At 41.7% G+C, this 15,166-nt stretch overlaps 1 protein-coding gene across 1 annotated transcript in view; it reads right to left on the reverse strand.

Moving 5' to 3' along the window:
• EHHADH (enoyl-CoA hydratase and 3-hydroxyacyl CoA dehydrogenase) overlaps positions 1-1,041 on the reverse strand; it is a 48,776-nt gene extending 47,735 nt beyond the window's left edge. The window contains exon 1 of the mRNA XM_047099981.1: positions 964-1,041. Within this exon, the coding sequence (XP_046955937.1) occupies positions 964-1,037 (74 nt within the window). The 5' untranslated portion in view covers positions 1,038-1,041. The remainder of the gene's footprint in view (positions 1-963) is intronic.
• Between the last annotated feature and the right edge of the window lie 14,125 nt (positions 1,042-15,166).

Raw genomic sequence — 15,166 nt, forward strand, 5'->3', positions numbered from 1 at the left:
ACAAAAACAACTAGCATTAATCTCAGTTTTGAAAGCAATGCCGTAAGCTCATTGCACACGTAGGTGGGAGAATTTAAAATAGGCGAAGGTGGGGCGCCTGGGTGGCCCAGTCGGTTAAGCGTCCGACTTCAGCTCAGGTCATGATCTCGCGGTTCATGAGTTCAAGCCCCGCGTCAGGCATCTGTGCTGATGGCTCAGAGCCTGGAGCCTGTTTCAGATTCTGTGTCTCCCTCTCTCTCTGACCCTCCCCCGTTCATACTCTGTCTCTCTCTGTCTCAAAAATAAATAACCTTAAAAAAAATGTTTTTTAAAGAAAAAAAAATAATAAAAGGGGCGAAGGTGCTCCATGATGAAATCAAAGAAGATAAACTGCACAGTCTACTCCATAGGATACTTACTAGGCTTACTCCAAATGGATCCTCCACTACAGCACTAAAGCCTTTAAGTTTAGAGCAAATCAGGAGAAAGAACTTTGCATTTCTGTCCAGGCCACAATTCACCTTTACTCACTGTCTTGGCATTAATAGGAAACTTTATCATCAGATTTCTAAATCTTATGAGTTACACTTTATTAGGGCAGCCTGTATTCGAGATTGGGAAGTAAGAGGTCAAGGTCTAGCGGGCATTGTGCCTTTAGAACAGAATGTACTCATGAGAAGTCAAAGCTGCCAGCAAGTAGAAGAGCAGGAAACTGGCACGTATGGCCCGTGTTGGAGTCCAGCTCGCCCACTTAGAGGCCATCTGCCTGCCTCTGAGCCTCAGTTTCCTCACCAGTGAAACACCGGTGGGAGTTCGCTGCGAACGTTAACCAAGCTAACCTATGCACAAGGCCCTGGCATTCGCCGCGGTTGTCTGTGTCGGTGTCTCTCTGCTTTTAATCCAGCAGGGGAAAGTCAAAGCCTCGGAGCAGGCAGGCGGCGAAGGGCCCTCCGTGCCCGGGCTGGAAGCAACCCAGCCCGTTACCTGATGGCGTTGACCGGCGGGTTTCGAAGGCGGATCAGCGCCAGCCAGTTCCGCGGCCGCGTGTACTCGGCCATGTCTGCTCGGTCGCGGAAGTCGCTTGCGCCTCTCACCACTGGGCACTGCCGCTTTTCCAGCCGTCGCGGAGCCGGCCCCGCGAGGAGGGGCGCCCGCTGGTCCAATGAGAGCCCGAGCCCGGCGCCACCTCCCGCTGCGCATCCTCCCACCCCCTCCTCCTCCTCCCGGGACCCCAGTCCCGCGCTCTGCAGACACTTGTGCTCTCTTTCTCCGGAGTGGTTCCCATCACAACCTAGGTCAGAGAGGACGGTGGAAAATGGGTGCAGTTGCCAGCAAGTCGGAGTTTACAACACCCTGGCCCAAAGAGGCTGCCTTCTCTGGAAAACTTCAGGGTTCACTAAGTTGGTAGAGCAGTCCTCATCAGTTTTCATCTTCATGATCCTTCTTAACAGGAATAGATACCTGGGGTCTTGACAATTAGGTGACATGACACAACCACTTGGCACATAAAATACACGCACTGTGCGTTTCATCTAAATCTGTATGGTACCAACCACGGACATAACCATTAATGTTACCTGTCTTACTGTAACAGGGCAACCTAGTGAAATGCATGGGTATCTTGTCTGATAACCAAACCTTCTCTTTTTTTCTTTTTAGAACGTTTCCCCCAGTTTTATTGAGATATACTTGACTACTTCACTATGTAAGTTAAAGGTGTACAGCCTAATGATTTGACTCACATAGCTCATGAAATGATTGCCACAGTAAGTTTAGTTAACATCTAATCTCATATAGATACAAAAATAGACAAAAGAAAAAAAAAAACACCTCTCTTTCCTTTTTCTGTCATTTCTAAGGAATGTGATTTCTAGTACTTCATTCATTGTGAATTGCACACCTGTTATATGCTAGGACTAGGCAGGAGATTAAAGGCAAATGAGGCCCAGCCCCTTCCCTCCAAAAGTTCACCACTGAAACAAGGTTTTTCTAGATTCCATTGGCCTCTGGTGGTCTCCACAGTCCATCAAGTGGTCAGAAAGCAGTCTGGAAGTTTCAGAGGAAAAGAATAAGTTTCAGAGGAAATGGAACATCTTTGTTCACTGGGACTATTTTCATATTCTTTTGCCTCTTGGAAATAAAAACAGGTTCCAACTCCTAGGAAAGTAGGATTGCCTTGAAGCCCTGGAAACAGGCAGCAGTCTGAAGGTATCCACCCATCAAGGACAGCATAGTAAGGACAGCCTTCCCTTCCAATAGCCGGCCATTTACAAACAACCCAGTGCAAATGCCTCTGTCAGCCTTCAACAACAATCAGCTCCTACAGGTGATATCACTCTCTAATGCCCCTTAAAATTTGCCAGTCCCTGAATTCCACCTTGCTCAAAAATGATGTAAGATCAACAGTCTGCTCTGCTTGGAGAAACTGTGCATGAGGAGCATAGCTTTCCCTTACTATAAGAAGCAATAAATTCAGCTTTGTCTTCTCAATTCTGATATTGGCCTCTGGGGGAACAGCTCCGCAGAGGCATCCTAGCAATTTGGAATGCCTCCACAAAGGCTGTTGTAGGCAAGACTTAACAGTTCTGAATGGCCTGAAATTCTTCCTGGATCAAGGGGAGAGGAGCATGGTGTGCAGCTGTTTTGAGGCAGGTTCTCATCTCTATCTTGGAGGTGTTAGCTATAGGTCATTTCTCATCTATTTCCCTGGTTTTGGTTGAATGCCAAACTTTCTGCCTGTGCTCCCCAGCCCCTTTGGTATGGCTACAAACTTCTTTGTAAATCTACTGAACTGCTTAATAATAGTTTAGAGTAGGCTCTTCAACAGGGCAGGGACCAAGGTAAGCCAGTGACACACCCACTGGGCAAAATTTAAGAGGGCACTCACTGTCAGTGTCCTACAAGTGCCTACCATGCCCAGCTCCTCCACAGCAGTTCCTGGGATCTGTCGTCTAGCCCCTCCTGTTCGGTGTCATCCTGTGGAATTAGGGATGCAGGGAGCTGATACCATGCTGATCTTTCTCTTACTATCTGTGTAAATAATAAATTGTCTAAATCTATTTGGTCTCCTTATAGACCAAATCTATGGGAATGTGGCAAGCCAGCAAGTGCCACCATGCTGCTGCTGACAGACTGTGTGACCGTTTGACAGTCTCTTGATCATTGCGATGAATTGTTATATTCTGAAGTTGCCTTCTCATTTAATTTGTCTCACTAAGTGCTACATAATAGCACGTCATTCCTCTTGGCTAAGGCACTTCCTTCATTTTGCATGTGCTTTGCTTATTATGTCATTTTCATTGTTGTGTTGCAACTTAGGAATATAGATCGGTTAATCAGAAGAGGTTTTGTGTGTGTTTGATCAAGTGTCGCATGCTCTACTGGCTGAGTGGAAGAGGTTTTTAAGAAAAACAAAAGAATGTAAATGTAGAAGTTCATGTGCTAGATCACGCCTATATGTACTCACAGTAGGAACAGAGATGACTGTGTAAACTTGGTGTTGTGCTGTGAAACTTTATTCAATAGTGCCATGAAGCCAGAGCATTCTCCGGAGAGCTAATCAGATTTTTCTGTCACAACAGAAAATACTGCTTTCCAGCTGCAGTGATACAATCTTTCACATGTTCTCTTCCAAGTCTTTTCCCCTTTCACTGTGGGATATAAATGGGCACTAGGCCTCAGAGAAGGATAGAGCCATAGACAGAAGAAGCCTGACTTTCCAAATGATTTTGTGGAGGAGAGCTGCCTGCTGACTAGAACCAGCAATGAGAAGGAAGTGTGGGTCCGTTTGTTAAAGAATTCTAACCTGTCCTAACTAATACAGAGAAGAAATGGGCGGTGAGTACACTCTTCCACAGTGAAGTTGGCTGACAGTTGAGGAGAAAAGCTGCTCACATAAGTACTTGAAATAAGAAATGGGATATAAATAGTTTCTTCATGGTACCAATAATATTAGTAATGACAATTTCTATAATTTCTTTTTTTTTTTTTTTTAATTTTTTTTTTTCAACGTTTATTTATTTTTGGGACAGAGAGAGACAGAGCATGAACGGGGGAGGGGCAGAGAGAGAGGGAGACACAGAAACGGAAACAGGCTCCAGGCTCTGAGCCATCAGCCCAGAGCCTGACGCGGGGCTCGAACCCACGGACCGCGAGATCGTGACCTGGCTGAAGTCGGACGCTTAACCGACTGCGCCACCCAGGCGCCCCGACAATTTCTATAATTTCAAGTGGCTTGCTCAAGTTTTGAGCCTTGGAGATATAACACACACACACACACACACACACACACACATACACACACATACACACTCAAGATTCCTAAGGAAGTCCTAACTGCGGCAAAAAAAAAAAAAAAAAAAAAAAGACTCAGTCTTGTCAATTATCTTGACAGGTTGAAATGCCAAAGATCAATGATGTATTATTGTGCAGATTTAAAGCTCTTGCACATACACTGCAACAAAATCTGAACTGAATGTAGCCAAAAACTGAACTGAGAATCTATTCACTGCTGTCTCCCACATTTCAATCTCTCAGCTGTTTGGTGAGGGCTGCTTATGGCCTGGCATCAATCAGATCATATTCATATTTCCCAAACTTGTGTTTACTCCTTTTTAAATTGAGATATAACTCACACACTATGCAATTTATCCTTTTAAAGTGTACAATTCAGTGATTTTTAGTATATTCACAAGGTGGACACCATCACCACTCCCAAATTCCAGGACATTGTAATCATCCCCAAATGAACCCTGTATCCATTAAGCACATTTGCCTACTCCACATATTTCATATAAATGGAATCACACAATATGTGGCCTCTCTGCCTGGTTTCTTTCATTATAGCATAATGTTTTCATTTGTTTCAGGGAAGGGTTGGTTCCAGGCCTCTCTCCTAGCTTTTGGTAGTTCCCTGGCTTTGTGACAACATAGCTGCAACCTTCAGTGGTGTTTTCTCTGTGTGGGTGTGTCTCTGAGTCCAAATTTCCCCTTTTTATAAGGATATTAAATGACCCCATCTTAATTTGATCATCCACAAAGACCCTATTTCCAAATCAGGTCACATTCACAGGTTTTGCTCGTTAGGATGTCACATCTTTTTTATTTTTTTAACTTTATTTCTTTATTTTGAGAAAGAGAGAGAGTGAGCACAAGAGTGTGCGAGTGGGGGGGGGGGTGGGTAGAGAGAGAATCCCAAGCTGGCCCTGCACTGCCAGCACAGAGCCCAACACGGGTATCACACCCACAAACCATGAGATTGTGACCTAGGCCAAAACCAAGAGTCTGATGATCACCCAGGCGTCTCATGGACTTTACAGCTTTTTGAGGAACACAGTTCAACCCATAACAGCCCCATGCAGTCACTGCAGTAGACGCTCTTTTATGGCGCAGAGCAACAAAAGTCAGCCTGAGTACCACAGGCAGCCAGGCAATCTTGGTATTTGAAGCCACAGAAATGGCAATGACTTCCACTCTTCTGAATCATAATTCATAGTTTACGTTAGGTCACATTTGATTCTTTTTTTCCTAAAAAATAAGCAAAACTGTCCAGAACGGAGAAATGTTAATGCTTAAAAAAACCACACACAAGCCAGCTTTTCCATATGAATCACCATGAGAAGAAAGATTTGGGCGTTAACAGCTACACCTAAGGTTACTGGATATTTTAGAAATTAAAATAAACAGAAAAGATGCAGCCTCCACCTGACATTATTTTTCTGGGGGAGGTTGGACAAAGCCCTTTAAGTTGATAGGATGCACACCAAAGTAATAAAGGACATTTTGAAAAATGAGCTTTTGGGGCGCCTGGGTGGTGCAGTCAGTTAAGCGTCCGACTTCAGCCAGGTCACAATCTCACGTTCCGTGAGTTCGAGCCCCGCGTCAGGCTCTGGGCTGATGGCTCAGAGCCTGGAGCCTGTTTCCGATTCTGTGTCTCCCTCTCTCTCTGCCCCTCCCCCGTTCATGCTCTGTCTCTCTCTGTCCCAAAAATAAATAAACGTTGAAAAAAAAATTAAAAAAAAAAAAAAAAAAGAAAAATGAGCTTTTGATGTTTCATAAGAAAAGGCTTAACACTTAAAACTGTGCAAGTTTTCTCCTTTGAAATAGGCAGGTAGAAAAGTTTTTTTTTTCTCATTTAGATGTTCTATAGAACATTGTCTTCAATTCTAACACCATATTGTGATTCAAGTGGTTTCTCCAGCTAAGTACATTTAGGATAATAAACACAATAATACAAAATAAAATAACTAATATTTCATTCTCTCCATGTGCCATGCTTTGCCCTAAATGCTTTGCATGTATTAATATACTTAGTCCTCACCACAACCCTATGGATAAGGCATCATTGTTAATCACCATTTTACAGAAGAGGCACAGAGAGCTATCTTGCCTAAGGCCACTTTGCTACTAAGAAGTGGAATGGAAGCGTGGACCCAGAAAGTCTGGTTCTGGAGCCTGTGTTGGCATGCTTTTAAGATTCATCCATGTTGTGGCATGTATCAGTACTCCATCTCTTTTTATGGCTGAATAATAGTTCACTGTATGTATATACCACATTTTATTTATCTAGTCATCAATTTATGGATATTTGGGTTATTTCCATTTTTTGGCTATTGTGAATTGTGGAGGATAAGCTTAGGAATCCCCTGGGCTTACACCAATGGGTTAACAAGGCATAAGGAAATACAAAGCCACAAAATGTTCACACCCAAGTTTAGGTAAACCATATTGGCAGCTCAAGAATAGGGGGGTGCAAAGGTGCCAGGAATATGAAGGTGCAAATGCACCCCAAAATAGAGAAGGGGTGCAGAGCCCCCAGAATTGAGAGGGAGAGGCAAAGGCCTAAATAGGAACAGGTGCAAAGGTGCCCAAGACATAGGTATATGAAATAAACAAGATAAGATATTCAGGGTAGAAGCACCCCCAATTTAGTACTATAGCAGAAAAGCTGCTTTCACAGGAGGATAGGGCCAGGTTAGGTAAATTGGGGACTTGGACTATGCACCTCTGTGCTGCAGGCAAAGCAGCCCAGGGCAGAGACAGTCAACAAAAAAAAAGGTGCCTTGTCAACCCGAGGTTATTTCCCCTATCTGTCTCATCCCCTAGGCTAGCTAAGTTAAACAGACACGGCACCTCCTGTGTGCCGTTAAAAACCATCTACCCATCTGCCTGGCACCAGGATTTTGTTTTATATTGACCCAAACCCCAAACACTGTATATCTTCAAAAACCCCCTTTTTCCTCACATCCCCAAGTTAACATTCCCAGTTTGTCTCTTTGTACACGCCTATCACGTTTGTAAGCCTTCTGATCTGAATAAATACAGGGCAAGAGCCCTTATTCGGGGCTCTTGTCTTTTCCCAGACATTAGCCATCTCTCGCTTTTGTTCCTGTGTCCCACTCTCTTGCTAGACAAGAGAGAACTTTAGAGCCAGAGTCTACGACAGTGAATAATGCTGCTATGAACACTTCATGTACAAGTTTTTGCATAAACTATGATTTTAATTCTCTTTGGCATATACCTAGTAGAATTGCTGGGTCATATGGTAATTCTATGTTTAACTTTTAAAAACAAAATTTTCTTTATTGAACTATAATTAACATACAGTGCTATATTGGTTTCAGGTGTACAATATAAAGGTTAAACATCTCTATACATTACTCAGTGCTCATTACAAATGTACACTTAATCTCTTTTATCTATTTTCCCTAACCCCCATACACACCTCCCCTCTGGCAATCACCAGTTTGTCCTTTGTATATTTGCTTTGTATATTTGCATATGGGTGAAATCATATGGTATTTGTCTTTCTGTTTGACTTGTTTCACTTAGCATTAAACTCTCCAGCTCCTTCCATGTGTTTGCAAATGGCAACATTCTTTTCTTTTTCTAATTTTTAAAATTTATCTTTGAGAGACAGAGAGAGAGAGAGGGAGAGAGACAGTGCCTAAGCTGGGGAGAGGGGCAGAAGGAGAGAGAATCTTAAGCAGGCTCGATGCTCAGCACGGAGCCCAACATGGGGCTTGATCCCCTCACCCTGGATCATGACTTGAACAGAAATCAAGTCAGACGCTCAACCAACTGAATCACCCAGGCACTCCAACATTCATTCTTTTGTATGACTTAATAATATTTCAGTGTGTGTGTGTGTGTGTGTGTGTGTGTGTGTACCTCTTCTTTATCCATCCATCTGCCAATGGACACTTGGGTTGTATATGTCTTTTTTAAGGAACTGTCAAACTGTTTTCCAAAGCAGCTGCACCACTTGACACTTCCACCAGCAATATGTGAGTTTCCAATTTCTCCAAATCCATGCCAGTTCTTGTTGTCTATTTTTTATTATTTTTTTGTTCATGAGTTATATTGTGCTTTCTTTGTCACCAAACATGGCCTTCTTCCTTTCTGAGTGAATTCTAAATAGAATCTGCCTGGCTTATGGAAATCACTTAGGAAAAATAGTCATATTATTAGCCATTATTAGTATTATGTTCTTTTGAGATGGATTAAATTGTGTCTTTCCTCTAGGATTTTATTCCCATCTGCTTTGAATAACAGTGTGCAAATTAATATAACATGAATTTTTAGGGTCAAATAAAACAGGTTGTCATAACTCATACCTCCATTAATAGAATTATCAAATGTCTAGCAACTGTTATGTATTTCCAGGTTTCCTGTCAAAGTGCCTCGATATTAAGCCACATGATTATAGCCTTGAGAAATCTCAAGGAAAATGAAAGGGAGCAGAAAACTAATGGAGGGCAAATGTTTCAATTTTTGAATAGGCAAGAAGATAAAAGATGTTGCAGATTGGTGAGCTCTAAATTAATACCTTATGAAATTTCAGAAGAATTCATTAAGGAAATAGTTTGTGAAAAGGAAGTGGTGATTATCAAAAATATACAATGTTCACTCAGAACAAGATACGCCAAATTAATTTTCTTTCAGTTTTGCAAGGATTAATATATCAGAGGGTCAGAGAAATGTTGTGTTGAAATTCCTAGAGAAATTGAGCAAGGTGAGAAAATGGAATCCTTGTGGACATGCTGTGGGTTGTGTGTAACTATGTTTTATGAATAAATATCTAACCAATCATACTTTTATTGACCAGTTATACAAACAAGGCACTGCTAATGCAATGTGAGCAAAAACAGATATGGTACCTGCCTTCATACTGCTTTCTTCATAGTATTATGGGACAGTAGATCTTAACTCAGGAAGGGGGAGGAGGAAGCTAGCATTTTGAAAATACTGTAGAAAATGTAGGCTGACAAAAAGAAGAAAATCATCTGTAATTTTATCAATGAGAAATAACACTGTGGACATGTGGGAAAATATCCTTTCCCGGTTTTGTTTTGTTGTTCTAAACATATGGCCTTTTAAAAATATTAAAAAATTTTTAAATTCCAGTGTAGTTAACATACAGTGTTATATTCATTTCAGGTACACAATATAGTGACTTACCAGTTCCATATATTACTCAGTGCTCATCAAGATAAGTGAACTTTTGGGGGCATCTGGGTGGCTCAGTCAGTTTAAGCATCCAACTTCAGCCCAGGTCATGCTCTCCTGGTTTGTGAGTTAGAGCCCCACACTGGGGCTGTCAGTGCGGAGCCTGCTTGGGATTCTCTCTCTCTCTCTCTCTCTCTCTCTCTCTCTCTCTCTCCCCCTCCCCTACTTGCATGTGAGTGCTCTCTCTCTCTCTCTCAAAATGAATAAATAAACTTTAAAAAAAAGATATTTGAATTTTAATCTCCTTCACCTAGAAAATACACACATCTGGCACTCACTCTGGGAGGTTCTGATTCTGGGCAGACCCAATAGTTTAAAAAAGCTTCCCAGAGGGGTTCCTGGTTGACTCAGTTAAGCATCCGATTCTTGATCTCTGCTCAGGACATGATCTCATGGTTTGTGAATTGGAGCCCCCACACCGAGTTCCATGCTGTCTGCTTGGGATTCTCTCTCTTTCTCTCTCTCTCAAAATAAATAAATAAATTTTAAAATAAAAAAAAAAGAACGGTGCAGTGGACTACCATAAATTTCCCTCATGAGATTTTCTTTTTTTTTTTCTTTTTAAATTTTTTTTTTCAACGTTTATTTATTTTTGGGACAGAGAGAGACAGAGCATGAACGGGGGAGGAGCAGAGAGAGAAGGAGACACAGAATCGGAAACAGGCTCCAGGCTCCGAGCCATCAGCCCAGAGCCTGACGCGGGGCTCGAACTCCTGGACCGCGAGATCGTGACCTGGCTGAAGTCGGACGCCCAACCGACTGCGCCACCCAGGCGCCCCCCTCATGAGATTTTCTTAACCAAGGATGTGCATTAAAATTCTCTGGGGAACTTTTTTTCTTAAAATTTATTTATTTATTTAGAGAGGGAGTGCATGCACAAGCAGGGGAAGGACAGAGAAAAAGGGAGAGAGAGAATTTTAAGCAGACTCTGCACTGTCAGCATGGAGCCCAGCTCAGGGTTCGATCATGAGATCATGAGCTGAGCTGAAACCAAGAGTCAGACACTTAACCAACTGAGCCACCCAGGTGCCCCTGCACTGTTCTTGACTTGATTCTACCTTGAACCACTTTCCAAACTGAGCAACTAATAATGTCAGAATAATTTCATATATACATCTATAATTGCTCACATTAAAATAGAATTAAGTAGAATTAAATGAAAGAAACTGTTGAGGAATTTTCCTACTGCTTTATATTTTATTCACAAATTATCAGAGTTGGATTCTAGATGAGTTCGTGTCAGTGAGATGTAAAATACAGAGCTGGCTTTGTAATGGTCATCACTGCTGTTCAGAAACAGTCTAGTTTTCACCCCTTGTTACCCATGGTAGGAGTGCACTTCCCTGCCCACTTGAAGTGAGGTCATGTGACATTACTGTAGCCAATAAAACGTGAAGCATTAAGTCAATGGTGCTTCACCAGATTCTTTTTTCCTTCGGCTTGGCTACTGGCAACATTCAACAGTGGTTGTTCAACTGGTCTAGGTTTGCCAGTGACTACAATGAGCCGAGTCCCTCTGCAAACCCAGACTAATCCTTTAGCATGATTAAGAAATTAATTTGCGTTGTTTAAAGATATTGTTTATTTCCTGCAGCAGTACCCTGCCTATCCTGATACAGAATTCTAGGGTGAGTTTGTAACAGTATGACATTTAATGGTGAGTAGTGTAAAGCTCTACGGTTGAAAAGATAAGTATTGTAGAGTGTCAAGTCTAGAAATGAATGTATATTTTTGCTCTTTTCTAGCCTGAGAATCACCTTGGAATTACTGAATGTATATCCATCCCCTCTGAGAGTGTGTGCAATATGTAGATGTGAGATGAGCTGCTATAGTCATTTTTCCATGTCGAGAGAAGCTGGTCCTAAGCTGAAGCAGATGCTACTGAAGGCAGAGTAGAGAGGGGAAGAAGGATGGGTCCTGAATGATAGCACTGAGTTGCTGGAACAACTAACCCTGATGACTGTCATGACAGTCCACTGACAGAAGTCAACACATCCCCTATGTTTAAGCAATGTTCTGCTATGTTTTGTGGAAGCCTCAAAGATGTGCTGCCCAGATTCCCTTTCAAGGAAGGACTTGCTGCACAGTTCCAGGGAGTATGGCCAGCAGGCAGGCCCCAGCTTTCAGATTCTCTGGGGTCTATCTCAGCTGCAGAGAGCTGCCTTGCTTGAAATTATACCCTTCCTGAGGGAGACAGCATCCAATAAAAAGGGCCATTTCAACCTGCCACAGGATACTCTGATGGGCATCACTCACTCTACAGCTCTCTCCCAAGTAGGCTGAAGATTCCTTTGACCTGAATAGCAGTTCAACATCTTCCTCAGACCAACCCTGCTCCTGCCCTTTCCTAATAAAAATCCCCATCTTCATATCAGTGTCTACTCAAAAACAGTCTGTGACAAGTTTTCTGTAACATCAGCCTAAAGCATCCAAAGTGAGATCCCATGGGATAGTTTGAACTTGGTCTTGACTAGAGGAAGGGAAATGCACTCATGATTTTATTTTTAACTTTGTGTTGTGGAAATTTTCAAGCATATACAAAATATAGAAAGAATATAATGAAACCCAATATACCCAACTTCAAAAATATCAATATATGACTAATCTTTATCATCTGAACCCTCCCAATATTGTTTTAAAATACATCTCAGACACTACAGGATTTCATCTATAAATACCACAGCACACTGATGTTTGCTTTGAGATGCAATGCAGGGTCCAACCCAACTCCTATCAGTTGTCTCTTTTCTTCCTCTTTCTACCACCACATCTTTCAAAAGAGTATTTTAATAGAAGAAAAGGCAGTAATAGTAGGGATAAAAGGGCCCAGAAATAATCCTAAAATCTATTCATTCTTTCACTCATTCAACAAACATTTAAAGGCCTGTTATCTCCCAAAGTCTTGGGATATTCAGTTGTTACCCATATACATGGTTGTTCAGATAGGCAGTGTAACGATGTCTTCATCAGATGAAGGAAGGAAGGAAGGAAGGAAGGAAGGAAGGAAGGAAGGAAGAAAGAGAAAGAGAGGAAGAGATAGAGAGAGAAAGGAAGAGAGAGAGATGGACAGAGGGAAGGTGGGAGAGAGAGAAAGAAGGAATGAAAGGAAGAGGGAGGGAGGGAAGGAGGAAGAGAAAGCATCTCACCTAGTAGTCACAGTGGGAAATACACATTGTTTTCTACTACACAAAACAAGAAAATGTTTACTCCAGGAAGGACCTTAAAGAGGAATTTGAGGCCCAGAGAAACGAAGTGATTTGTCTAAGTTCACGTGGCTAGTTAATAGCAGATGTAGGCTTAGCACCCAAATGTTGACTCTAAGACCTATGTGAATTGTGATTGTTTCAAACTCTTAAAAATGTGCTTTGAAAGATTTTAAATATAATTAAAACATATTTTTTGCATTTATTTTTATCAAGTTATAGTATTTTGGTAGCAAAAGGGCAAAAGTATATTGATTGAAAGAAGGAACTAGATGAACCTATGATAATATTAACACTGAATTATTTTTTCCATTAAAAGTTCTGCCTCCCTGGGGTGCCCAGATGACTCAGTCAGTAGAGCATGTGGCTTTTGATTTCGAAGTTGTAAGTTCGAGCTCCATGCTGGATGTAGCGATTACTTAATGGAGGGCACTTGTTGGGATGAGCACTGGGTGGTATATGGAAGTCAATTTGACAATAAATTATATTAAAAAAAAATAAAATCTTAAGAAAAAAAGTTCTGCCTCCCACACCAGATAGGAAGTTCCTCGAAGGCAGATTATTTTATTCACATTTGTATCCCAATGCCTGGCATGGTGTCTCTCCTGAATGAATGAATAAATGAATGAATGGAATCAAGGGGCTTAGATTCTAGAACTAGTCAGTTCTAGATTCTAGTCAGAACTAGTCATTCTAGATTCTGATCAGTTCTCTATTGACTGCCACTGGCTAACTGTGATTTTCAGTAGATTATTTAATACCTATGGTCCATAGATACACTAAAAATGTCATGGACTTTTTTAAATGATTCAGTTGGAAAAAACTTTAAATTTCATCCACACCACTTACATTATTCTATGGGTCTATGGAATTACCTGATTATTTGGAACATAGACTTATTACTGACATTTCAATAATAATACCATGCTAGCTTTGTCATATTCCTAGAACAAAGATTAAATATTTAAGAGAAATTCCTAGCAATAAAGAAGTCTAAATAAAATTTTGTTAAATCATTGGCAATGCATTCACAATCTTTCTGTTAACCTTTGGTTACTGCTTGGATCAGTTACTTATTCTTATCCAGCCAATTAAAACAAGATAGAACTCACAGGAGTGGATACTTAATCCCTCAGTTCTGGGTAAACATAAGAAATATGCCAGGCGAGAGGGGACTGTGTTTGAAATGAACTCAGCAGAGCGAGACCAGAACATTCAGATAGATGATCATCAGAACCATGTGATATCTGCTAGGTTACATTGCTCCTTCAGAATCATGTGACATCTGCTAGGTTACATTGCTCCTGCCTCTCCTGGACTGGGATTTTCCTAGTCCTTTTTACTTAAGAGTGAAGGTCTTGAAAGTGAATCTGCTTTTACCTAATTAACACCTTGAGGCAGATTTGGGAAATGGAGGAAGGTAGTGAGGATTTTGAGACTCCACTTCTAGTCCTAGCCCTGCCATTAATTTTGTGACTCTTAGTCAGTTGCTTCTTTGGATCCAGTTTTCCTTACTTGTAACATCAAGAGGTCAACTAAATTAAAGTTCTTTTCACTTCTAACATTCTGTGAGGTTTTTGTTGTAAGGATAAATTCTCACCTCAACTGGTCTCCAGTTTTTTCCTAGGTCAACTTTCTTTCTTCCACAATTTATTATCTCCATATTTTTGAGGGAAGAACCTGGGTTTTATTCACCTTTCTCCCAGTATCTAGCATAATAACCAAGCAGGTAGGTGATTTCAAATAGGGTTGAAGTATGTTCCTATACAAAATTCCACCTTTGGAGGAGCTCACAGTTCAGAGGAAGGTACCAAGTATCATTAATCACTTGATTACATGCTGAGGATACAACAGATAACAGGAAAACCGGTTCCAGCTTTCCTAACTACTTACATGTTCCAACAGGAAACAAGAGAGTGCTTCTAATGGTTAAGCCTCATTGAGCCAGAGTTTTACATGTATAATCTCAAGAAATACACCCCCCTCCATGTTCCAGGTACGAGGATCATCTCTGTTTCACAACGAAACGGGCACAGAAAGGTTAAGTGACTTGCCAAGGTAATACTCTTACAAGTGAGAGGCAGCATTCGGAACTTGGCAGCACAGCTGCCCACACTCCCAAGCACTCCACGGCGCGGAGAAATCGGAAAAATCACAACAATCTGTGTTCAAGACACAGAGGGAGCATAGCCTGCAGAAGCTGGCAAAGAAGTCTGAAAAACAAAAAATGAACTTCTCCGAGCTGGATTATACAACCGTTTAGAAAAGCTGGCCGCAAGAGAACCCGATAAATAGGATCAGGAACGCTTTGGGATCCGGGGGAAACCGAGGAAGAAATCGGAAGTGACATCTAGCGGGGTTGGGCGCTGAGCGGGACTACCTGGCCTAGCGCAATTTCGGCCGGAAGTGATGCACAGGAAGTTACGCCCTGGAGGCGGTCTCTGGTGGTGGAGGGCGTCGCGATGGGAGGGGCGGAG

The sequence above is a fragment of the Lynx rufus genome, unplaced genomic scaffold (assembly GCF_022079265.1).
Source record: "Lynx rufus isolate CCGP_SWC_20201006 ecotype Redwood Valley unplaced genomic scaffold, mLynRuf1.p SCAF_5, whole genome shotgun sequence".
NCBI classification, from domain to species: domain Eukaryota; kingdom Metazoa; phylum Chordata; class Mammalia; order Carnivora; family Felidae; genus Lynx; species Lynx rufus.